The 20,376-nt window shown below is 33.0% G+C and overlaps 1 protein-coding gene and 1 pseudogene across 1 annotated transcript in view; one reads left to right on the plus strand and one right to left on the minus strand.

The window, feature by feature from the left end:
* CAPZA2 (capping actin protein of muscle Z-line subunit alpha 2) overlaps positions 1 to 20,376 on the minus strand; it is a 50,746-nt gene that overhangs the window by 21,003 nt on the left and 9,367 nt on the right. Inside the window, exons 2-3 of the mRNA XM_031455258.2 lie at positions 6,321 to 6,384; positions 2,301 to 2,352 (exon numbers count right to left, since the gene is read on the minus strand). Of these exons, the coding sequence (XP_031311118.1) occupies positions 2,301 to 2,352; positions 6,321 to 6,384 (116 nt within the window). The remainder of the gene's footprint in view (positions 1 to 2,300; positions 2,353 to 6,320; positions 6,385 to 20,376) is intronic.
* LOC105085417 (RAB11-binding protein RELCH-like) lies at positions 12,859 to 19,398 on the plus strand (annotated as a pseudogene).

Consider the following 20,376-nt stretch of genomic DNA (forward strand, 5'->3'; position numbering starts at 1 on the left):
ACTAATCCACTAGAAAGGAGTCAAGAATACACAATGTAGAAAAGACAGTCTCCTCAATAAGCGGTGTTAGGAAAACTGGACAGCTACATGTAAAAGAAAGAAATCAGAACGGTCTCTAACACAATATATATATATATATATATACACACACACACACATATATCTATGTGTATATATGTATATATACAAAATGGATTACAGACCTAAATGTAAGACTGGAAACCATAAAACTCCTAGAGGAAAACACAGGCAGAGCAATCTGACATACATTTTAGCAATATTTTGGGGGATATGTCTTCTAAAGCAAAGGAAATAAAAGCAAAAATAAACAAATGGGACCTAATTAAACCTAAAAGCTTTTGTACAGCAAAGGAAACCATCAACAAAACAGACAACCTACTGAATAGGAGAAAATATTTGCAAATAAGACCTTAAGGAGTTAGTATCCAAAATATATAAAGAGGTGATACATCTCAATATCAAAAAAAATTTTAAAATAGGCAATTAAAAAAATGGGCAAAAGACCTGAATAGACATTTTTCAAAAGAGAGCATGCAGATGGCCAACCAGCACATGAAAAGATGCTCAACATCATTAATCTTCAGAGAAATGCAAATTAAAACCACAGTGAGATTATCACCTCACACCTAGATTATCACCTCACACCTGTCAGAATGCCTATCATTAAAAAGAACACAAATAACAAATGTTGGCAAGGATGTGGAGTGGTTGGTGTAAATTGGTGCAGCTACTATGAAAAACAGTATAGAGGTTTCTCAAAAAACTAAAAATAGAACTACCATATGACCCAACAGTTTCACTCCTGGGTATATGTCTGAAAAAAATAAAAACACTAAGTCAGAAAGACACAAGTATCCCAATGATCATAGCAGCAGTATTTACAACTGCCAAGAAATGGAAGCAACCTAAGTGTCCATCAACAGATGAACAGATAATGAAACTGTGATGTAAATATATACACCGTGGAATACTACTCAGCCATAAAAAATAACAAAATTTTGCAATTTGCAATAACAAAGATGGACTTGGAGGATATCATGCTAAATGATGTAAGTCAGACAAAGAAAAATAAATACTGTATGATATCACTTATATGTGGAATCTAAAAAATAAAACAAACTAGTGAATATGATAAAACAGAAATAGACTCACAGGTATAGAGAATGAACTAGTGGCTACCAGTAGGGGTGAGGATTAAGAGGTACAAATTGTTATATATAAAATAAATAAGCTACAAGGATCCACTGGACTACACAGGGAATATAAACAGCATTTTGTAGTAACTATTAATGGAATATAACCTTTAAAAATATTGAATCACTATGCTGTACAGCTGTAACTTACATAGTAAGTTACATCAACTATCTTCAATTTTAAAAAATGGGAAAAAATAACAGGAATTTAAGTCAGAAGCAAAATCTGATATGCCTAGAAGTCTGCTGAGCCTCTACAATCATTAGGATTAACTGTTAAGAAAAAATTAATTTGATAAAGCCTTTAAATATTACAAAAATAGAATTAAAGCAACCTTCCCCCATTACTCAGGATTTTACATATTGGGTAGTATACAAGGATGAAAGCAGGTGACTGTATAGATACTAAAACACACTTTGTAAGGTACTTAAAAATCTGTTTAATTTCATCATTTTCAAATGAGTAATGGAGTTGGCCTAAAATATGGGTCCCCAGACCTTATTTAGGGAGGTGGGAGTAGGAAGAGAACCAATTATTTCTCTGAAATCTTAAGATGGTTGTGGCAATTCATAATTGTGGTCAATGGTCCAAAGATGATGTACTAAGATTTAGAATTGTCTTGTTCTCTGAATCACTCACAAATCCAGTAAATACTTCTTAAGTAAATGTGTGTCCTGTACTATCTTAGGTATTTATGGTTAAATAAAACAAGCTCTTAACCCTCAAAAATTTATTAGGGTCAAACATTTAACAAAAAGTAAAACTCAAACAAAATTTAAAGCAAACACAATTTCAAAAAATCAGAGCTTCTAAAATAATTTTATCCAACTTTGCAAATGTCAAAATGTAGTACTGAGTGCATAAGCCACTGCCAAACACAAAAACAATGAATAGAGAAATTCTTGTTATAATTGTGTCCCTATGTCCTTCTGTGGCCAAAAATACTTCTCTTCTAACTTAGTACATATATGTTATATATTTGAAGTTGATGTACAAATATCCATTTCATGGATTAGTACTTAACACTTTCAAAATATTTTTTCCTATGGCACTTTAGTTATTTTAATATAATATATAATACTTACTGGGCTGCTCCTTCCCTGAGAAGATTATCATTATTAAGCAGTAACCGAACATCTGCAAAATAAATGTTTTCTATATTACTATTTTTCTAAGTTTGAAATTTCTATGTAATGAATGTATGTTATTTGGTCTTATATTAACACCCTTCCCATAGCCCAACATGTAAGGAAGATCAAAATATCACTATGATGACCAAAATAATCACAAAAACACATCATGGCATTCATGGGGGAAAAAAAAAAGAAAAAAAATTTTGGTTAGGAAGTAGGAGAGGGAATGAAACAAAAATATATGTTATTTCATACCCTTATGGTGAATGCAGGTCAACTAGAATATATCTCCAAAAAACTAAAGTGGATAAACTACACCAAAAAGATGGTGTGATAAGATCTGCAGAAGACTTAGCACTAAGCCTCTTAGTCTGACAATATTATCATGAGTTTCAAATGAATTTGCTCCATGGAAAAAGTGATTAAACAAGAAACAGTTTGTGAACACAGTACAGATGTAGGTATTTTTTTCCTCAGACAGCTCAAGGTCAACAACAAATGAATATTTAGTTCACTACAGATAACTACTTTATTTGATTTAGTAATCTCACTTTGGTTGCTTTGATTCTTAAATATGTCCTAATTTTAGACTCTACTATATAGACATGTGCCTATTAATCATTAAACTATAACTTTAAAACTGCAACTTCCAATTGGAAAATCCAAGCACTTTGTAAAATATAAAGGAAAAAAAAATCACATAATTTCATCAACAAACAAAATACTATTCTAATCTTGGTGTATTTTCTGTCATTATTTTTCCTATACACTTGGCTACTTTTCATAATTGCTATCATAAATTATATATAACAATGTATCCTAATTTTTTCACTAAAAAAGAACACAAATAACCTAAATACCTACCTTAAGAAACTGGTTAAATATAATATAAAGATTGTAGTTCTTATAGTGTAAAATTGGGCATTCATTAAAAATAATGTACATATACATTTACCAACATGGAAATATATCCATAATACAATAAATAAGAAGGGGATAAATCAGCATGTACAGCACTATCATATTTATGTAATGTTATATACATATGTTTAAATTGAGAAAGGTTGGAAATATTTCATTCAAAGAGTAGACAGTTACAGAGTAGAATTTAGTGTGATTTTTAGGTTCTTTTCTGCACTTTGGAAATTTTAGAATGACTATGAATCATTTTTACAAAAATGATAAAGTTATTCCAAAAAAAAAAATACTGCCTATTCATATACCTCTTTTCAGTAGTATGACCCAATTTAAAAAAAACAATCCCTTTTGCTAAGCAATAAATACTAATTTGATTTCTAAATTAAGTGATTTTAAACAATGGAAGCTTTCACTTGAAACGTATTTTTAAAAATACTGACACTTACAGTTATAGTTATTCCTATCTCACAAATAAAATTGGGAATTCTATATGATAAAAATGTTTCCTACATTTTCAATATTTAAAACATAATAACAGTGGTACTCCATGGTAGTGTATCTTTTTCAGTTCTATCTAAGTGGGAAAATAATTTAAAAGCAGAATCTATTTGATCCAGTTAGCTTCACTTGGGAAAAAATGTCCAAACTTTTATTATAAGGAGAATACAGTGGAAGAAATAGAAAGAGAAGAATTTGAATAAAATAAAAACTACCCTTAAAGAAAAAACTAGACTGTGGTTCCAAGCCAGACTACACAATCAGAACAATGGATGGTGAGTGGAAGTGGCCCCCCATCCCAATAAAGGACACATTTCAGTGTTCCAGCCCACATAACGTATCAGTTTCTGAGAATGAAGACCAGAAATCAACGTTCCAAAACTTCTAACATAGCCAATCTGGGAAACAGCATTTAGGAACCACTGAACTGACAAGATTTTATGATTCTGCAATTCTAAAATTTGTGGCTTTTTTTGGTACCATTCTAATGCTAATGTTATCAACAAAAATAGTATGAAAACAATCATACGCATGAGATTTTCCCCTCAAATATTTAATTCCTCTTTAAAATACCCCCTCAGTTAAAATTTACTTTATGTAACATTTCATATCCCACTTCCATTCCCCATCTTCATCCCAGGGCTACTGAATGGTTCATCCTAAATGCTGGAATCTATTATACCTCCTGACAGAACATATCAATTAAACATCAGTTTGAATGAGACAGAAAAGCAATTTCTAGGACTCATACATTCTTTCAGGGCCTTTCTGATTAAAAATTTGTAGGGCATTTAATTCAACATACGAATAATAAGTGAAAAACTTTTACTCAATTGTGTTCTTGGCTCTTAAATTGTACTGGAGTTTGGGGGCAACTGACTTCAGTGCAGTTTCCCCATTATCAATTTAAGTTAAATGCCAACTTTTGACCCCAAGGACTCTATCTTTAATGCTTCAACCATCAAACATACTAATATATATTTAGGCTACAAAGGCTGAATATTAAACCGGAAGTTAAACTCTACAGGAAGCAGAAATACTTTTGAATTCTTTCCCAATTTCTCAATTCACTGCTTGAGATTTTATAGTTCTCTTGAAAGGAAGAATTATTTTACCTTCTAGATTTTTTACAATGTAGACATGCCATTCTTCCTCTAAATGTAGAGTCATTGGTTAAATTTTTAACTCTTTTTTTGGGGGGGGGAGTAATTAGGTTTATTTATTTTGTTTTTAATGGAGGTATCGAGGATTGAACCCAGGACCTCATGCATGTTATGCACGCACCCTACCACGAGCTATCCTCCACTAAACTTGTTAACATATAATACATACTAAATCATATATTAATATAATTTGTGGATGATTTAAGGGATTTTCAAGGGTATTTTAACTTTATACAATTTTTGGCTCCTTTTTTGACTTTCAAACCTAATCTTTTCTGAGATTTCATTACATCTTATACTATGAATGAAAATGGGTTGTTAAACATCTTTAAAAACATGTTTAAATGCAAGGACCTACTGTATAGTACAGGGAACTATATTCAATTTCTTATAATTAGCTGTAATGGAAAGCATCCGAAAAAAATACATATGTGTGTGTGTGTGTGTGTGTGTGTGTATATATGTATAAACGAACCACTTTGCTGTACACCTGAAACATTGTAAATTGACTACAATAAAAAATAAGAATTAAAAAATAAAACATTACCTTTCAGGAAAAAAAAAGAAATAAACCATGTTTAAATAGCTTACTCTGGAGTAGAATGTTTTAAAAAATGAAACTGAATAGCCCTGTGTAAATCTTTAGTTTTAATTTAAGACATGGTGAAGCCCAAACATATATGCAGCAGAAACAACACATTCAAAGTACTTGTGGTAGCTTATTCTTAAAACTGCTTAAGAAAAGTTTTGTTTAAAGATCACTACAGGCCATTTTCCTGGTGACTGTTTCAACCATTCGTAAGTTAAAGAAGAGCTATTGTTACAGCTTTTACAGCTCCCAGAAGACTATATAACACAGTTTAAATTTAAATTAAACAGTCTTATCTATGGGTGAATAATTACAAAAATGTTTGCCAGTGAGGTATGAGGTTTAAAGAAAGTCATACTGTGAACTGATTTATGAGATATAATTTAAATAACAAATTGTTTCTACAGGTGATGTCATCTTCTAAGCATGTGAAATAATGTGTTTCCCCCCTTTTTGGCTGTTTCTATTAATCCAGTAGGTTTTTCTTTAAAAGAAATATAAAAAATTCATTTCACAATTCAAAAAACAAAAAACAAAAAAGTTAAAATCAAATTTTTCTTGTCTTTCCAAATGATTTAATATTATTCTTTAAAGAGTGTTAATTTAATCAAACATAATTATCATGTCATAAATACATTTTATTCTAGACATTACAAAATCAAGACTGACAAAAATTTTCACTGTAATTCAGAAAATATGGATTATTCTACAAACTTCCCTTAAGTTATTTTGGTTATGTAATTTATTCTTTTAAAAAGGAGTGCATGACATATCAAGCCTTAGTGTTATGAATTAAACACTCACCATTAAACACCTCATTAAATTCTCCAGGAGGGGCATGAATGATGAATTTTGCTGCTATACGCACCTGAAACAGAAGTGAAGATATAAATATTCCATAGCATAGGCTTCTACTAAAACAACCAAAACCATGCAAAATTACACTATTCCAAAGTTCTACCAAAAATGGCTTAAGAAGTGACATTTTTTACTAAGACATCTTAAGTTTATTACTGTTTTAACAATTTAATATGCTCACAAACCATATAATATATAATTAATGCATTTTAAGATTCAAAGCTGTCTATATATAAACATTTTCTTATAAGCAAATTTTTCTTTTAAACTAAAATGAAAAAAAATGATTCATCAAGAAAATCTGTATGTGTGAGGAAGTAAGACGCATTTAGGTACAACGAAGAAAATATATTTGTGTGTCTATAAAGTCAGAAATCAGTTAAAAAAAAAAAAGTACAATGAAAGAGGGAAGAAAGGTCTTGATTCAAAATGTTTTTAATATGAAACCCGACTGGATCTTAGAGAATTTTTGTTCAAATAAGTGAGAGAGAACATTATCAACAGGGGTACTGATAGGCATATTTTAAGAGAATAAAGGCTATATTAGTTAAAGAGATTAATCACTAATGAAAATACATAGGAGAGGTTAGATGACATGCCAAAAATTATAATTTTACTTAAGTCTGAGCATTTATAATAGTTTTCTAACCACTACACAATATTGCCTGACTAAACTGATCAGTGGTCTTGTCAGAAATATGCATTCATGAGCCCCACTCTGCATTAGATTCTGGAAATGAAGCTCAGGAAACACTATTTAAACAAATTTTCTAGGTGATTTTTTAAATGTACATTCACGTATTCAGTGAATTAAGGGACCACCCTTGGCAGAAACAAAAGCCTTGACTTATTTTCATATTGTCAACTTCACTAGCACTGTCACTGCTCTGATGTGGAAACTAAAAATAACAAAAGGAAAGTTACATATGTTTGTGTACATACATGTGTGTGCATGGATCTAAGTACACATATGGTTTTCAGAGGAGAGAGACAGGTGAAAACGGTATACACAACTAAAATGAAGGTATTCCTAGCTAGAATCCACATATGTGACAAGGCCTTAAAAAGGTTAGAAAATGTCAATTTAAAACAAAAAGAAAAGCCTCTGTAGTCTGGAACACTAAAAAGTTTGAAGCAAAGCCTATACTTGTAATTGGATTCCACTGAGAGATTATAATAATGAAGATAACAAACATGGGATTGTTTAAATTAGTGCTTACCAAACACTTTTACATGGATTATCTCATTTACTCTTCAGTCTGATTACTGAATATACACTTTTATTCACTATATGCTGTTTCTCAGATTTAAAACAGTTTTGGTAGAATGGGTAGAATCTTGCCACCAAAAGATGAACATGGCAGAATGTGACAGAGTAGCCACCAAGCAACTGTCCCAGTATAACCCTTTTTTGGTATTTAAAATGTCAATAGCAACAACTTATGTGAAATAAATTCTTTGAAAGATGCAAAAATCCCAGAGTTCACCCCAAAAAAACCCAAACCAAAATAAAACAAAAACAGATAACCTGAATAGTCCTTGATCTACTAAAGAAACTGAATTTGTTAAGAACCAACAAATAAAACTCCAGGTTTTGTTAAAACAGGTATTTAAGGAAGAAATAATACCAATTCTACATAAATTATTCCAGAAAACAGAAGTGACGAAAACAACTTCCAACTTATTTTAAGAGAATAGCATCATCCTATACCAAAGACTAAAATATTCCAAGAAATACAACTTATATACCAAAATCTCTCATAAACATAGGTGCAAAAATCCTCAATGAAATATTAGCAAATTGAATCCAGCTACATATTGAAAGGATAAAACATCATGATGACCAAATGGGGTTTATCCTGGAAATGTGGGGTTGTTTCAGTATTTGAAAATCAACAATAGCAATTCACAATATCAGCTGATTAAAAATGAAAAACCACAGATCACCTCAATAGAAGCATAAAAATTATTTGATAACATTCAACAACCAAATATGATAAAAAACAAAACTCTAAGCAAACTAAGAAGACAATGTCCTTAATCTGATAAAAGGTATTTACAAAAAAAGCCTACAGCTAACATCATTCTGAATGGTCAACGACTGAATACTTCCCCCTAAAATCAGGAACAAGATAAGCATGTCGGTTCTCATCACGCCTACTCAACATCATACTGAGGTCTTAGTGCAATAAGCTAAGAAAAAGAAATGAAAGGAATTTCATAAATAAAACTTTTTACTTGCTGATAACATGACTGTTTACAATGAAAAATCTTAAAGAACCTAAAAAACAAATAAAATACTCAACAACAACCTGTAAAATTTAGGTATAAATCTAACAAAGTATACGCAGGACTAATATTCTGAAACTAGACAAAACACTGATGAAAGAAATAAAAGAAGATCTAAATAAATGGAGATAAACGTTCATGGATTGGAAGGCTCATTATTGTAAAGATGAACAATTTTTTCCCAAACTATCCTACAGATTCAATAAAGGCCCAACCGAAATCCAAGCAGGATTTTGATGCATACCAACAAGCTGATTCTAACGTTGATATATCTCCTATATTATTATTTTTCTATGTTTGAAGAATGCAATGAATGCAGATTATTTTGGCCACGTATGAAAACTCTCCTTTTCCTCAAATGCAAGCAAGATAAAGAAATCACTTTGATGCCCAAAACAACAATACACACACACACACACACACACACACACACACAGGACCACATACCATAGTATTACAATAAAAAGATTTTGTTTAGGAAATGAGTGGGATGAAATGTTATTTCACACCTTTAACAATTTAAATGCAAAGTCATAATGGCAAATGAACTAGAACAGCGACAACACTTTTGAAAAAGAACAAAGTTGGAGAATTCACACTACCTAATTTTAGGACTTAATATAAAGCAGTCATTAAGATAGTGTAGTACTGGTAAGGGACAGACAGTACATGGAAGAGAACTGAGAGTCAAAAAAATATACCCACATATATATATGGCCAAATGATTTCTGACAAAAATGCAAAGCAATTCAATGGAGAAAGGACATCTTTTCAACAAATGATATCCAAACAATTAGATATCCATGAGCAAAAAAAAAATGAACTGCAGTCTAAATCTCACACCTTGTTAAAAAAAAAATTACCTCAAAATTGATTACAGCTCTAAATGTAAAATACAGAACTTAAAAAAAAAAAATAAGAGGAATCAAAAAGAAAAGCTTCATGACCTGGGGTAAGGCAAAATATTATTAGACATGATACTAAAACCATGATCCATTTTAAAAAAACTAATAAACTGGACTTCATCAAAATTAAAACCTTATGCTCTATTATAAACAGTGTTAAGAGAATGAAAAGACAAGCTACAGACTGGAGAAAATATCAGCAAATCACATACCCAATAAAGAATCTGTATCTAGAAAATATACTATCAAAACTCAACAGTAAGAAAACAGTAAACAAAAGATGTAAACACACTTCATCAGAGAGAATATACAGAAGACACATAAATGACACAAAAGGATGTGCTATCATTAATCACTAGGGAAATGATTATAAAAATCATTAAATACCACTATATACCTAACAGAATGAGTAAATAAAGACTGGTAATACCAAATGCTGGTGAGGATGCAAAACAGCTGGCACTTTAACACACTGCTGTGGCAATGCAAAATGGTACAATCAGTATGAAAAACAGTTTGGCAATTTCTTATAAAGTTAAACACATACCATATGACACAACAATCCCACTTCCTGGCATCTACCCTATGTTCGCACAAAAATCTATTCAAAATTGCTCAAAACTAGAAACAACCCACAACCTAAATGTCCACAAACAGGTGAATGGATAAATGACAGTGCTTCTACACATGGAATACTACTCAGCAATGAAAAGGAACAAATTAGGAATACATGCAACAACTTGGATGAACCTCAAAAACCTGAGGCTGAATGAAAGAAACCAGTCCCAAAAGGTTACATGGTACCAATATATGATTCCATTTATATGACATTCTCAAATAAGTAATATTTGCCAGTGGCTGGGAGGAGGAGTGGGGAAGGGTGTGAATGCAAAAGTAGTAATGAGGGAAAGGAAGAAAATGAGGGAGTTTTGGGAGATGATAGAACTGCACTATATCTCAATTTTGGTAATGGTTACATGAATCTATACCTGTGTTGAAAGTCATCAAAAGAAGGGGGTTCTTTTATTTTACGTTAATTTAAAAAATATATTTTATGGGTTTTCAAAATTATTTTCTTCTAAATTGTTTAAAAGTATTATTAAAATCAAAAGGTTAAAATTTTAAAAATTGATTTTAAGCAGGCAAGGGGAGTAGGGTATGAAGACAGAGCATGCTAAATACACATTGGACTCTATTGTGATTATGTAAAATTCTTAATTTCCTTTGTCCCTTCTTCCTCTCTTCTATTGAGGTAAGGAGTTGTTAGAAAGCATTTAAAACAAAGTCTTAATCACAGGCAACAAATAAAAACTGTGATAATCTGCTGATGAATTTATCAACTATTTCTTTTGGAAACTTTTAGAATTTTGAGGAAATTGTTTTTAACACTCCTAATGACTTACACACTAATTAAACTGACAAAATTAAAGTACTGATAGCAAGAAATACTTAGTAATAGGATTAACTAGTTGTTGAGTTTTAAAATTTTTAATTGTTTCAAAAAAAGGGACGTACCATTCAGAATTTTATTCTATTTGTGGGGTATTTACCTAGAAAGAAAAATGCTCTATTCTTTATCTTACAGATTTATTTGCCCTTGCTATTGCACTAATGCATGCAGTAACCAAAAGGAGATAATGGACTACTCACAATATCCAAAGCGAATGGTGAATCAAAAGAAGTACCACTGAGGTCATGGAAGCTGTCTGGCTGAGAACCGAAAACACAACTTGGATAATAGTAGCTATGCTTGAAGTATCTTAATCTGATCTTTGTGAATTTCACAAGATAAGAAGAATCTAATTTGGGGATTTTTCGTGTACTGAAGAAAAGAAGTGTGTCTACCACAGAAAAGGCTTAAGTATCTTCCTGAGAAATTGTTCAATCATAAAGGTATTTCTAAACATTGCTATAGACTGAGTATTCCCCTACATCCATTCTTGCCAACTTTTTTTTAATTTTAAAAATTATTTATTCTAGCCCACTACTAAATCCAAGAAAGAAAAAAAGTCATACAAGTTAATAAGAAGAGGTCCCAAGAATAGAGTGAATTTCTGAAAATAATCAAAAACGTATTAACTCAAAGTTTCTCTAACATACATGGGGTTATACTCTACCCCTGGGAATACTACCTTTTTTTCTGGTCAAGCTCAGTGAATTATTAGATACATTCCTAAGGCCCACTGCAAAATCTCCTGTCATCTTCCTCCACATGACATTATCCGAAGTCGAAAGGGTTACTACTTCTATTGTATTTCTAAACTGTAATTCTAGATTGGGGGAGGATGGATGCCTTGGTTTTGTTGGGAAGGTTTGGCTAATGAGATATGAACTCCGACCTATGTTACTCACTGGTAGCTTATAGGCATACCTCATAACAATGTCACCAAGAACAGTTTTAAAAAGTTAAGCTACTTTAACCTGAGCTAAAAACTAAAAGAGCTTTATTTTTTCTTTGCTTTCTCTAGGATTCAAATAATATTTTGTATAAAATATACAAAAAGATAAACAAAAAAGTATGTGCCACTCTGTTGTGCTTCTTGTAAAAAAGCAGATACTGTAAGTAACTATGAAGAAGTAGTATATTCAAAACAGTATTGAAAATCTTATTGTACATTATTACCTCTGAGAAAAAATAATTTCTTCCCATCAACTGTATGAGATAACACAAAATACTACTCTTAAACTTTTTTTTGTACTTTGTTTTTCTCATGGGCTACAATTCAAGCAACAAATTAAATAATGATAGTAACGAATAGTAACCCACAAAACGAAATAATCCATGAATCCATACTGACCTAAAGAATTGAATGAACAAATCTGGGGGGGAGCCCTTCTTTATAGGAGAATTTCAACTAATAAATGCAGAAGGAATGACTGAATTAGAAAATCACCTAAGGTGACCAACAATGGTAACTGTTGCAGGCAAATACCATCAACAGATGCTAAAATTAGTAGGTAAAACTGTGATAAGACAACAGGATATTCACATGGTGTGAAACAATCTTTCTACATGATACTTAATTAAAAAGGAATAAATAGTAATTTTACACTGAGGAAAACTGCCACACACCATCTTTACCAAAAGATTAAAGTTATCATAATAGTAAAAACTGACATCATGTGCCTAACAGGATACACTGAGGACACAACATCACTTCCATAAAACTCCTGCCAAAAATTCACAGGCTGATCTAATAATGACGAAACACCAAATAAGCCAAAACTGAGGGACAGTCCACAAAATAACTAGTTTGTATACTTCTAAAGTGGTAAAGTCATGAACAACAATGCTGAGTTCCAGATTAAAGATTAAAGAGACACTGAACAAAATTCAGTGTGACCCTGAATTAGATCCTAGAGAGCAACTGGTAAAATATGAATACAGTCTATAGATAAGATAACAGTATTGTATCACTCGATAATTTCCTGATTTTGGTAATTGTACTGTAGTTACATAAGATAAAACCTTAAACACAGTGAACTATTTAGAGAGTGGGGGAAAAAATTCCTTCTCTAAAACTGTGGGGATTTTCTTCTATGTTTCTTCTAACTTTAAAGTTTTGCTCTTTGCATTTAGCCTGTTAATATAACTGGGATTGATTTTTGTGTATGATGTGAGATGGATGTAATTTTTTTTTTTGTCATAAGGATAAATAAAACACCCTCATGCTATTTGTTAAAATGTACTTCTTTCCCTCACTGGACTGACTAAATAAATAAATGAAAAAGTATTTTCAGCACTATTTTAAAAATGTAAGTTACTTCTTTTTTCAATCAGGGGTATGAAAAATACATCATAATTGTTAATAAATTCCAAAGATCCTTCTGAAAAGTGTCTAAAGAATTTAGTAGTTTTCACTCAGGTTGTAATTGCAAAAAAATGTAACTTCCTCAAGGAAATTCTGAATATTCAATAATATCAGTAGTCAGCAAGAAGAAATTACTATCCTAAACATCTACAAACTGTGTTTGACGAAGGCTGTAACTGTTTAATACAAATTTTTCAAATAGCGAAAAACCTGTCTCTCTCTCTCTCTATATATATATACACACAGATATATATATAACCTCCCAAAATCATTTACTTCAAAAGTCCTCTATCATGACCCAGCAATTTCATATCTAAGCATTTACATAAGATAAATGAATGCATTATGTCTACAAAAAGAATGCACAAGAATGTTCATAGCTTCATTCGTAATAGCCTAAAATGGCCATCAAAAGGAAAATTGATAAGTGAACTGGAGTAATGATAGAAGCAACACCGTGAATGTCAGTGCACAATTTATAAGAAGGAAATCTCAGTGCTCACACTGAATAAACTGAAGCTGACCATTCCAAAAGTCCCCTTCCTAAGAAATCTCACAGTAATGAAATTTCTACACTTTGAACTCTACAGAGTTTTCATCAACTAGCTTGTTTGCAGGGAAGACTCAGCTGATAAGAATTGTTAAAAGTACAACATCCTGGGAAGAGGGTAGACCAAGTAAGCAACACGGTGCAATGAGTAAAAATCCTTACACTTCTGCCCTAAATCACTATACAAAACTACAGAATTTGAGGCGAAGGGGCTGTTTCATTAGTTTTCTTAATTAAAATCAGGGCTGAAAGAGTTACTTAATACAAAATAAAATTCCTTTAAATATATTATAGTCATATTTATCATCTTACAGGCACATACTTTACAATCTGCTTTCAGAAAATTAAGTTAAAATCTACTACTGAACTTACATTTAAAAACTGGCTAACTTTCCACCCTATGAGTCCAAAATCCTAATGTATAGCACTAACTTAGTCTGGAGAGAAAAATAAATTCAGAGGAAAAAGAAAATCAGAGAAGAAGAGAATTTGGATTTTATCTATACTGCTTAGATAGTGCCTGGCAAACAGCAGGTCTCAAATATTTGTGAATAAACAAACATTCAATCTCCCTTCAAGGTAGGATCCTTGTTTCCTCTGCCCTATACTCTAAACTTCATAGTTGCTACAGGTTGAATAAACCTATAAGCAAGAACAAACTTCATTTATTTAGGATGGTCAGGGAATGTGATATTTCAATGAAATGAACATTCTAAGAGTTACCACTAATGCAATTCTGTATTTAGACAGTTTACTTTCACATAATTGACATTCAAAACCTATGGTAGTATAAAAAAGCAGTACAGTGTATCTCTGGAATCAGACTGAATGAGTTGGATTTTCATTTCCACTATTCATTACCTATGTAAACTTGGGTGAATAAATAATATTACTATTAGCAGTAACAGTCATAAGAATAAATATACTTGTTAGTACAGTTCAATATTCTTAAAAGTAGCTATGGAATACATTTTCATATTACATGTGAAATGCTTCTTTGTGCCCTACAGTGGTACGATGGTGGCTTATGCCCATGCATTTTTGTGTTTTCTGCAGTGCGCTCACTTTCCATACACCAACATCTTTTCTCCTCACTTGGAAATCATCCCTACCCTCTCTACTTGACTTTGCTCACCTCAAAAATGTGACAGCAACAAAAAAAAAAAAAGCTAGTCCTAGTTGTGTGGTGGCACTGTGCAGTTAAGATCTCGGTTTTCACCTAAGCTAAGACAAATAATCTGTACCCAGGTTTTGATTTAACTTCTGTAAATCATTTTCATAGGTAAATTAAAGGGGATGAAATACATCATTATTTCTTAACCTTCTAAAACCCCTGCTAGATTATAATAGAATATTATCTACAATTACTCTCTGAGATGGCTGTTGTTACTTTTAATTCATGAAAAGAGAAAACAGAGATTCAGAATTGGGATCTGAATGAAGTCTTCAAATGAAGTCCAAGGCTGTTCACAGAGCTGCCTCCCAATACAGCATAATCTTTCTATGATGGTTCAGAAAATATGTTGGGGGGAAAAAAATCTCTAAGTAGTCTCATCTACTTACACTGCTTCTATTAACACTACATAACAGCTCTCAAATCTATACACCTACCACAACCTCTTTCAAGATCAAGATTCACTTTTCTAAACATAACTTATTAGAAATCTCCATTAAATGTCTCAAAGATACCTCAGATTGTCTCACCCAAACCTAATCACTCTGTTCCTGATAAAATTATTGGCACCACCTAGTACCATTCCACACTTCTCCCATTCTCCCACAGTCAGCCACATGACTGAGGGTCTGTCTCTCTTGCTCGAATCCAATCCCTTTTTCTTTGATTCCGTTTTCATTCAGATCCAGTCACCTTGTTCCTGGATTGATACAATAACTGCTCTGCCTCTAGTCTCACCTTTCTCCAAAATTTATTTTCTACTCTGCCACCAGACTGATATTTTTCAATGAAAATTCTTTTTTTCCTGCTTAAAATTATCTAATTGTTCCTCACTGCCAACAAAATAAAGTCCAAAATCCTTAACGTGACATATAAGGCTTTTCCATATCTGATGGCTGTAAAGTATACTGTTAACAGCACAAACTCTAAGTAAGACTGTATGTACTCAGACTACAGCTCCACTGCCTGCTTATCTATATGACCATTAGCAAATTAAGTTCAGTTTCCTCACTTGCAGTAAATGAAGTAATAGATTTAGAAAAGTGCTTGGCACAGAGTAAACACTCAACTATTAGCTATTACCTTTTTACTCTTTCTGCTATTTTCTAGCTCCTACAACCTACACACACTCTTTTTCTCATCCCACATATACTCACAGTACTGGAGCCTCACCACTCCATTCAATCTTCTAAACAAGAACGCGTCTTTCATGCCTCCATATCACTGTATATACATGTTTTGGCTATCTTTTATCTACTGTGATTAAATTGTCCACAGTAGCAAAAATATCTTAACCTTTGCAAATGATCAGGAAGAAAACGTCACATAGAAAACTCAAAAATCAAATAATGCTATTAAAAACCTCTTGATGTATTATTTAGTACGGTAATCATTAGCATATACTTTTGATAAAGGGTTAGTACTGCTGAGAACTGTGATACACCGCCTAAAATTAAAGCCCAATATTATGTGTGTCTTGACATCTGGTGAAAAACGGGAGGACCTTGAATGGCCTAACTGCAACTTCCCATCCTCAATCTGCTCCTGCAGATAAGGTCCCTAGCCAGATAACTCTCCTTATCAGGGGGAACAGGCACAGTTCTTGCTTATCCCTGACTAGCAGGTTTCAGTTCCATGCCAGCCTACGGAATTATTAATAACAAGCCAATCACATCCTCCCACTGGAACCAGGAATTACTCTACCCTCTTGACACTACAAAGCTTGCCTCTCATGGCCTCTGCTGACTGTTCACTCTGTTCCCGAGAACAACTCCCATGTGGCCCTGCACTGTGAACACCCTCTCCTGGGCTGTTGAGTCTGTGTGATTAACAGACTGCTGTTCATCTCATCTCTCAAATGTAAGGTGTTGTGTGTTTAGCCATCCCCATAACACTGCAGCAGGAACCCTTCCATCACCAACAGAGTGAAGAGGCGGCAAATAAAACAAGACCTCCTTTACCCAAGAGGGTTGAAATTAAGATAGGTAATTGGGAACCAGGCAGCAAGGAACTCAAGTTATTTAAAATTTATTTTAAGCAAGCAAATAAGCTGATATATAGTCCCAACATTAGAAAGGCATGAGAGAGTTTCTTCACAGATCTTCTCTCTTTTTATTTCAGACATAAATTCTTAAGTGTGGTTGTCTAGTTTCCTATCCTCCATGAATTTGAAGGGAGGGGAAAGTGACAGTTATACTTACAATATACAAAAAAGGGAAGGATCTGAGCCAACCTGACAAAGGTTGTAGAAAACAAAGTTCTCTTTTATTTTTTATTTAATAAAAAAATTTTTTCTTAATTGAAGTACAGTCAGTTACAATGTGTCAATTTCTGGTGTACAGCACAATGTCCCAGTCTTGCATATACATACATGTTTGTTTTCATATTTTTTCCATTAAAGGTTATTACAAGATACTGAGCATAGTTCCCTGTGCTATACAAAAGAAACTTTTTTGACAAAGTCCTTTTATAGGAACAACAACAACAAAACAAAACAAATCTCTTGAAAAGAGCTCTAAATTCTTAGGAAATGAATTTTTAAGAATAACTACAAGCTTATATCAATAAACTTTTCAGATGAAAATAAAGATAAGGATTTTGAATTATGGTATGATATAGATTAAACATTTCAAAACCTCCAGACTTAAGTGATCCAGTAACTGGGAATAATCTTGTGGATATGGCTGGTGGAGTGAAAGATGGATCAGAAGCTCTTCCACAGTTTTAGGCAACCTTCCTCCCTGGACTATAGAGAACTCCTTCCTAGTTCAGAAACTAGAAGATAAAATTAATTTATTAATAGTGAGAAATGGTCTTTGATGGAACAAATTAGAAGACCTGAAAGTGAAACGGACCTCCTCAAAAATGAACACTGTGCTATCCTGGCACTTTGTGACTGTTCAAATATCTGAAGAAAGTGGACAGAATTCAGTTGTAAATCACTAAACTGTTCAGATAAGGGAAAGACATGGATATTCATCTTTCAATAGCAGATAAAGCTGATTCCACTATTCTTAAAGAGAATTTCCCAAATCCTTTCCCTAGGAAAGAAAAGAATGCCATCTTCTCCATGGAGTAAAAATACAGTTCACTTTGATAAGTCTTATAGGAAATTGCCTCCTACTTTCTACCAAGCACCACTTTCTTTTTGTGAATGTCAGCAGATAGTCACCTAGGATCAGGAGTCTCAGACTGCAGACAGTAAAAAAAAAGTATTATGTTGCTGCTAGGAAGCTGCCTGCCACAAACGGTTCCTCATGTGCTGCAGGAAAGGGAGAAGAGTTGATGCCCCTCATATTGTGCAGAGCATCCTACAGTCTGAGCCTACAGACAGAAATCAGTTTCTCTACACATTTTTCAATTTGGCCAAGAGACCACATGATAAGCAAAGCAAATAATACCGATGGACGGGTTGTAAGGCATTTATTGGCACATCACGTTGGACCTGTGTGTGTAGAAGCCAAACTACCACAGTAATAGAAAGAGATTAGTCACAATATCTAGAACGATGACACCTTATGGCTAAACCCTGTGAAGCAGTGGTGCCTTACTTTTCTAAATAAGTTCCCAATCCGTTGGTTCCTTCAGTGCTACAGCAGATGTAAACGGAAGACAAGCACATCTGGTATAAGAAGCAGTGATCAAAATCTTGGTATCATGATGCCATAGACTGACAAACCAAATATCAAGAGTACTGAATTGCTCCTTTTGGTCTTGAGTCATCTCTCAGAAAGATTAGTTAGTACAACACATCAAGTGTTTTTACCATCCTATGCTATGTGGACTACAAAATTTGGAAACATACTCTTATCTTATACCTATATTGCTGAATAAGACTGAAAAACTTCTTAGGGAAGGAGGGCTGAACGCAAATAAACTCCACATGAAGCTTTCTGCCTTGCAGTCCTTGATTCTGTCATTCTTTGCATTAGCGTACAGAAAGCATCTTTCTCTAGTAAAGTCAAGCCTCATGGTGAAATGCCATAGATAGAAGTGACTAGATTCCCCTGGCCTACACTGCCTCTTTAAGATGTATCTATTACTGGAAGAGGTGAGCATCTGGTACTGTGAATGCAGCAGACAGTCACCTGTGATACCAAAAAGGGTCAACTTTATGATGACCAACTAGAATTGGAAAGTACAACAGGGTAGGGAGTTTACCATGGGTTGTCAATCAATTCTTGCCACAATTTACAGAAGCTGTTGGCAAACTAATGTTACTTCAACTACCAATGTCTATGAATTCCCCAGATCTTTTCCAATGCTTTTGCTGAGCATTGTAAATTAGCAAAATGTTTACAAACACTAAGGTAAAATCCAGATTTTGACTGCCTGTAGAAAACATTAAATTCTTTAGCAGGCAATGGAGTCTTCACCAAAGCAGACATAAATATAGCAAGCTGACAAAAATTTTAAAAAGCTTTGAGCAACTGAAAAAAAAGGGAGATACAAGTATAAAAAGCAGACAACGCATGTGCATGGAAGCACATACACACCACAAAATATAGCTATCTGGAACCATTAAATTTAGAGGCAAACAGCCCTGTACTATACAGTAGCCCAAAAGTATACTGCATGAGAAATACTTATACTACAAATTATTTGCTATTTACCAAATTCAAATTTAACCAGACATCCTATATTTTCTCTGACAACCCTGCTAATAAGCCCTCTAATTTCCATATGTTGGACATTATCCCACATAGTTTTCTCCTCCTTGATCAAGGCAGAAGACATTAGGGTAGAGATTTCCCAAATCTGGATGCCTTTAGATTCACTGGGAAAGCTTTTGAAAAAATACAGATTCCCATGTTCCATTCCAGATCTATTGAATTAATCACCAGATGATTGAGACCTAGAAATCTGTATTTTTGAAAAATCTCCCCAGGTAATTCTGATGGGTTACCCTGTAAGGGATAGTATATGCAAAATTTGAGGTGTTTGTGGTCTGCTGAAGAAAGGTTCACAGGTTTCACCTGATTCTCAAGGAACTGTGATACCAAAAAGGGTCACTGACTTAGAGACCAGCAATAAAGTTAAAAAGAGCTATTATGAATTTTTCCACTTCAACTATGAGATTTGACATTGTTTTCTGTAACTCTCTAATCATTGTCTATGCCTTTTTGAGAGTTGTAAGTAAAATAAGAATAGAAAAAACCCACTTTTTTGAACTCTATCATCATTAAATAGTTTATGATCAAGTGATGACTAACTGCTTGTCTGTGTCATAGACTAATTTATTTTGAGTATACCTGAGAGGTAATTTGTTTTG

This window comes from Camelus dromedarius, chromosome 7 (genome assembly GCF_036321535.1).
Source record: "Camelus dromedarius isolate mCamDro1 chromosome 7, mCamDro1.pat, whole genome shotgun sequence".
Classification (NCBI taxonomy): Eukaryota; Metazoa; Chordata; class Mammalia; order Artiodactyla; family Camelidae; genus Camelus; species Camelus dromedarius.